General features: G+C 42.8%; 1 protein-coding gene across 1 annotated transcript; it reads left to right on the forward strand.

Moving 5' to 3' along the window:
- The first annotated feature begins 1401 nt into the window (after nucleotides 1-1401).
- On the forward strand, nucleotides 1402-4294 carry tril (TLR4 interactor with leucine-rich repeats). The gene has a single exon (XM_024293905.2). The coding sequence runs from the start codon at nucleotides 1638-1640 to the stop codon at nucleotides 3927-3929; it is 2292 nt and encodes a 763-aa protein (XP_024149673.1). The 5' UTR covers nucleotides 1402-1637; the 3' UTR covers nucleotides 3930-4294.
- The last annotated feature ends 1940 nt before the right edge of the window (nucleotides 4295-6234 follow it).

Genomic DNA, 6234 nt, shown 5'->3' on the forward strand with positions numbered 1-6234 from the left:
CTCCATCGGTTTATACATTTGATCAAGTTTATGTTATGGCTCCAAAACCATCCGGGGTGAATCCTGTCTTTACCCAATCGTTATGAAACAATAATGTGTTTCTCAATATATTGTAGCGTCCTACTGGACGCAATGAAGAAACGGAGACGACTGTTTACAACCGTGAAGCTTTTAATAAACTCAGAACGGTTACTGTCGGCCGTAACCAAGCCGAATACAGCACGAAAGACAATGCTAGCTCTCACTCGCTTGTACCTCTTTCATGCTTATTGTATTATAAATATTATTATTTTATAAATTTGGAAGTAATTTATTCTTCAGTATAATAAAGTACTGTGATTTCATGTTTGGTAAGATGCAATATATACTAAAAGGTCCTTGATTGATACACTATGTCATATAATGACTTGATAATCAAAGAGAGAAAGCTCCAAAGCCCATCACGCCTGTCGGGTGTCATCATGTCTTTGACAGTTTGCCACACTAACAGACATCAGACAAGAAGAAATGAACATACTTCCTGAGCATTATGCTTTGCTAGTTTGTTAGTAATGTTTTATTCCTGAAAGAATGGAAGCCTTAAAATAGTCTAAATCACAAAGCCATGTTCAAAAAATGTGCCCGAGTCATTTAATTATCTCATACCTGGTTGTTTGTTTGTCCATATGCATCTGATGAGTTTTGATTAAAAATGTTAGTAAATACCATATATTCAACAAATGGTTCAGATTTTCGAGTTTCCTGAAAAATCGTTAAAAACTGATTATTTTAAGAAGGTGACAATATTTTTCTTTTATAATTGGATGGGATAGGCTCCAGCATCCTCAAGACCCTAAAAAGATTCATGAATGGATCTTTGAACATTCAAAACTTTTTATGGAAATATAATTGTTTTTTAATGTTTTCACACATATATAATTGTTCCATATGGGACAAAATCCAGCTGCCCCTGTGGATAAAGCGCATGAACTCGGTGCGTAATTTTCCCCAAAAAACAGAATACACTCGGTTTATCAGTGGGATAAAGATGGAGATCTCTCAGCAGGAATGTTTTTTTGAGAAATTAAATATGATTGCATCCCAGAAAGTTTGTGTTTGATCTCTGGACGCACATCCTGTCGCAGACAACATATTAACAGCTATAAACTGTTCAGCGGAACTCGTTCCATTAATAGTTTGTTAAGAAAAGAAACAAGAAAACATTCTCCGGGGATTCCGTGGGAGGAATGTCTTCCTGTCTGTGCGCATCCGATCCAGATGTCAGACCCCCGATGGCTGCGGGAGCGCGCCCATAAACTCACAAAACGGGTGTAAAAACTCATCCAAGCGCGCGCGAAGTTCTGGGTCTAATGCGTGCGCATCTGGTTCAGGCGGGGTTGAGAGGGAGGGACTTCTTTGTGAGTGCTTCTTTGTGCGCGCGCGTGTGGCCATGCTCTAATGCGCAGCAGATGCACATTTGGAGAGAGATGGAGGCTTCGCTCCCACAACATCCGCGGAGGAATTATTAAATTTTCAATTCAGGTGAAGCCTCTCACCGACCGTCGTGGCGGCGGGATATGGAGGAATGTGAGTCCGGCATGACGGAGGAGAAGGGCGGCTGCACCTGAAGCGCAGGAGCGACTCTCATCTCCGTGGGAATGGATACCAACGCTTTCCCGGTGTGCCTCTTCCTGCTGTGCCTGAATGTGTTTCCATCTTCCCCGGCGATGAACTCGTGTCTGGAGCGCTGCGAGTGCCATCATCCGCAGAGCGCCATGTGCGCGAACCGAGGGCTGCGCGCGGTGCCACAGCCCGCAGCGGAGGCGCCTGACGACACGCTGGCCTTAAACCTCGGAGGAAACTTCATCACCAACATCTCTGATCATGATTTCACGCGGTACAGTAACCTCACACGACTAAATTTACAGTACAACCAGGTGGGAAGGGTTCATCCAAAGGCTTTTGAGAAACTGACCAGGTTGGAGGAGCTTTATCTGGGACACAATCTCCTCACAGCGGTGCCAGCTGGGACCTTACAGCCCCTGAAGAAACTAACTGTTCTCTATGGAAACAACAATGCCATCAAGAAAATCTCCCCAGACCTGTTTAGCGACTTGCACAATCTGGTTAAATTGCGTCTGGATGGCAACTTGCTAGAAGTCCTGCAGGACTCTGTTTTTCAAAGTTTGACCAGTCTCCATTTTCTGCACTTGGAGCACAACAAAGTGCAGCACATCCACAGGAACGCCTTCTCCAAACTGACCAGCCTGCGCTATCTAAACCTGGCCCACAACAAGCAGTCCGGCCTGCCTAACATCCTCACATTCTCCCACCTCAGAGCTCTCACCACTCTGCTGCTGTCTGAAAATGAAATCCAATACATTGGAAGCCATGTCTTCCAAAACCTGCAAAAGCTATTGAAGCTTTCCCTGAGCAACAACAGAATCTCTCAGATGGACAGCGGAGCCTTGAAGGGCCTGCTGAGCCTCAGGGAGCTTCTGATTGACGGCAACGACTTGGCGGAAATCCCTGCTGGTCTTCTGGACCCTTTGAAGCGCGTGGAGGAGCTGGACTTCAGCAGCAACAGGATTTCCCACGTAGATCCTTTGGCCTTTTCCAAACTGAAGCACTTAAAAGTGTTGAAGCTCAAGAACAACCTCCTCAGAAGTCTGTCTGGGGGCACTTTTGCCCTCAACAACGTACTGTTGGACTTGGATCTCCAGGGCAACAACTGGACGTGTGACTGCCGTCTGGATGAGCTGAAGAGGTGGATGGCCGCTGTGCAATCTCAGGGTAAACTTTTGGCTGTTTTTGTGCAATGTCGTTACCCGGCAACTCTGAGGGGGAAGTATTTGGACTATGTGAACAGCTCCCAGCTGCAGTCCCTCGGGAGCCCAAGACATTTGTGCAGAAGTGGAGTTGGGCCAGAGGAGAGCCGGGGAGGGGGCGTCGTTTTGAGAGGAGGGTTGGATGGAGCGATGGTTGGAGAATGGAGAGGAGGAAGAGAGAGTCGGCTAAATAAAACAGAAATTGGGGAAAATCGGAGACAATGGAGAAGGGATGGAGTGATGAGGACAAGGGAGGAGGAGGAGGAGAGAGGAATCCAAGGAAGAGGCTTTGAGATGACAGAAAACTCATCAGGAAAGAAGCCAAACAGAGACTCAAAACGTGGCAAATTAAAGTCTCCTTCCACAGTAGACCCCGGCCTCTTCACCTCCGTCCCACCAGGAGGAACGTTTGACCTTCTACGATCAGGTCGGCATGAAATTGCAGATCCATGTGTGTTCAATCACCATGTCATCTTCAACGTGTCAGTGGCACACGTCACGTCTAGTACTGTCACTGTCCTTTGGAGCACCAAAGATCATCATCAACAAACAACCGGGACGAGCCAAGAAGTCCACTTCCGAATTATGTTTGACAGATTCGGCACGGCGGATCGCTTTCCCCGATACGTGTACACGCAAGGAGCGGCTCGCTCTGTGACCCTACGAGAGCTAAGCGCAGGAGTCACCTACATGGTTTGCGTGGAAGGCGTAGTCGGAGGGTCGGTGTGCCGAGTCGCACCGCGGGACCACTGTGCCGGACTGGTCACTCTCTCCGAGGGGGTGAACCTGGGAGCCACGGCAACGCCTGATCTCCAGCTGGTGACGCTGGCGACGCTGGCGGGGAACGCTCTGCTGCTGCTGGTCATCGGCGGGGTCTGGCTGGGCCGCCTCCTCAGGAGGAGGCTGCAGAGGAGGAAGTCCGCCGTCCACGTGCGCCACATGTATTCAACCAGGAGGCCGTTCCGTCCCGGCGTGGCAACGGCCTCCGTTTCCGCCGACTTCACCACCTACCAGAGCAGCCGAGCGGCGCGGCTTTCTCCGATCGAGGAAGGGGATCTCATGGAGTTCCCCTTCCTCGACAGCTGCCACAGAGGCAGCGACATGCAGAGATTCTCCGATTGAAACAAAGAACTCTCACCAAACTTTTGACTGTGGCAGCAATAACACACAATAGCAGAACAGCTGAACTCATGAAGGTCTTTTCAGACTCCAGAGGAAGTGCAATCTCCCTGACTTCCCTTTCCTGCTTTGTTCCTTTTCCTCTTTCATTTCCTCGCACCTGCAGGGGTTTTGAAAATAAATGTTCATAAGTGATGTACCACTGATTTCAACTATGGTGCTAGTACTGAATCCACAGACATCATATTGTCTAGTATTTTAGTAAAAAGTCACGATGGCTGCTGGTTGGCAGGAAAACAAATGTTTGTAACACGTTTTATTTTATACTTTTGTACGGAGTTTTGTATCATTTCGGAAACAAGTAAAATCCCCTTTAATGTGATAAACTGATTCTGTGGTTCAGCTTTGTGCTCCAGAAGATGCTGCTGTCACCATGGTTACCAAGCATCTCAAAGAGTTTCCATGGATACAAGAAAAAAATAATTTATTACAGAGATTGCACACATCTGTTTTACAGCATATTTCTCCTTTATAAAAAAACAAATTGCATGTAAGTGATAGATGGTAACATTTCTGAACATGAAGCCGTAAATCTAGATCTAGCAGTGGGCGTGATGCATGTGTGTAAAGATAAGGTCTGGTATCGGTTAAATAGTGTCTGAGTTTGATTCACCAGAGTGAAGCGCTCCACAAATCATAGACCAAAACGTGCACATGCATAACTGCACGCACACTTGCAGTATTATTAGAGTTTGGGCCAAAAATCTAAATTTTTCTAAATTTTGCCCATAATTTGGCAATGTTTGGGTGTGTGTGTCCATCCATCCATCTTCTTGACCACTTTTTCCCTTACGGGGTCGCGGGGGTGCCGGAGCCTTACCCGGCTGCTGATGGGTGAAGGCGGGGTACACCCTGGACAGGTCGCCAGTCTGTCACAGGGCCTCAATCACAGACACATCCACTCTCACATTCACACCTAGGGGTAATTTAGAGTCACCAATGAACCTATGAAGCATGTTTTTGGACAGTGGGAGGAAGCCGGAGTCCCCGGTGAAAACCCACGCATGCACGGGGAGAACATGCAAACTCCACACAGAAAGGTCCCAGCCGGGAGTCGAACCGGGGCCTTCTCGCTGTGAGGCAAGAGCCCTAACCACTGCGCCACCGTGCAGCCCTGTGTGTGTCTAAATGTAATAATATTTTATTTTAAATATATGGATATTTATGGTATATATGGATAAATATAATATTAGTAATTTAAAAATAATTGATAAATTGATACGTAATAATAATAATACATAAATACAGAAAAATATACAAAAAATATATACATATGAAAATATTTATAGATACATATACATGTTTTATAAATATATAACATGTCAATACTATATATGTATATATAAATACATATATATATATATGTGTGTGTGTATATGTATGTATGTATATATATATGAATAATAGGTTAATATTGTTTATATTTATAAATAATTTTATATTAAGAAGTTAAGAAAATATATAGAAAACTAAAAATATGTTAATAATTTTGATATTTGTAAATATTTCAATTTTATTTTTTATTTGATAAATAATACATACATAATATTTTATAAATAAATAAAAAGATATAAATAAATAAAAATAATATGTTTATAATGTATATGTAAATATATATAAATAATATTTTGTAAATAAGTGAATATATATATATATATATATATATATATATATATATATATATATATATATAATACACATATATATATACATATAGATTTATAAATGAATACTTTATAATATAATTATATTTTTTAAAATATGTTAACATTTAAATACATATAATTGTACAATAATTATAATCCTTTAAAAGTTTAGCAAGCACTAATATCACTAACTAAAAAAGTCAGCAGTTTTATTAAACTAGCAGACTAGACACTAGATGGCAGAGTAGACCACTTTCTGAGTGCAGCTTTGTTTGGGAAGTTATTATCTCACTATTTGCTTCCTTTCCTTTGAAATAAACACTACTTTAGGTGTCACACCTTCCAAAACACCCCACAAAAACCCCAACACATTACCAGAATAACTCTTTTTATTTCAGTATTAGATTTACAGCGATTGTCCACATTTTTACAGTACAAAAAAAGGAGATTTAAGTGTAAATGTTTGGACTGGGATTTTGAATCGAAGTGCAATACAAAGTTCATGTGTGAATCAAGGCGAATGTATTACAAAAATGTACCAGTCAGGAAACACTGTACAGTCAGCTTTTTATCAAATGGCTTTTTAAATGGGTTTTATTTAC

Source organism: Oryzias melastigma, linkage group LG11, assembly GCF_002922805.2.
Source record: "Oryzias melastigma strain HK-1 linkage group LG11, ASM292280v2, whole genome shotgun sequence".
NCBI classification, from domain to species: Eukaryota; Metazoa; Chordata; class Actinopteri; order Beloniformes; family Adrianichthyidae; genus Oryzias; species Oryzias melastigma.

Coding starts and splice junctions, on each gene's coding strand:
- tril (XM_024293905.2), top strand. CDS start 1,638: ATGGATACCAACGCTTTCCCGGTGTGCCTCTTCCTGCTGTGCCTGAAT.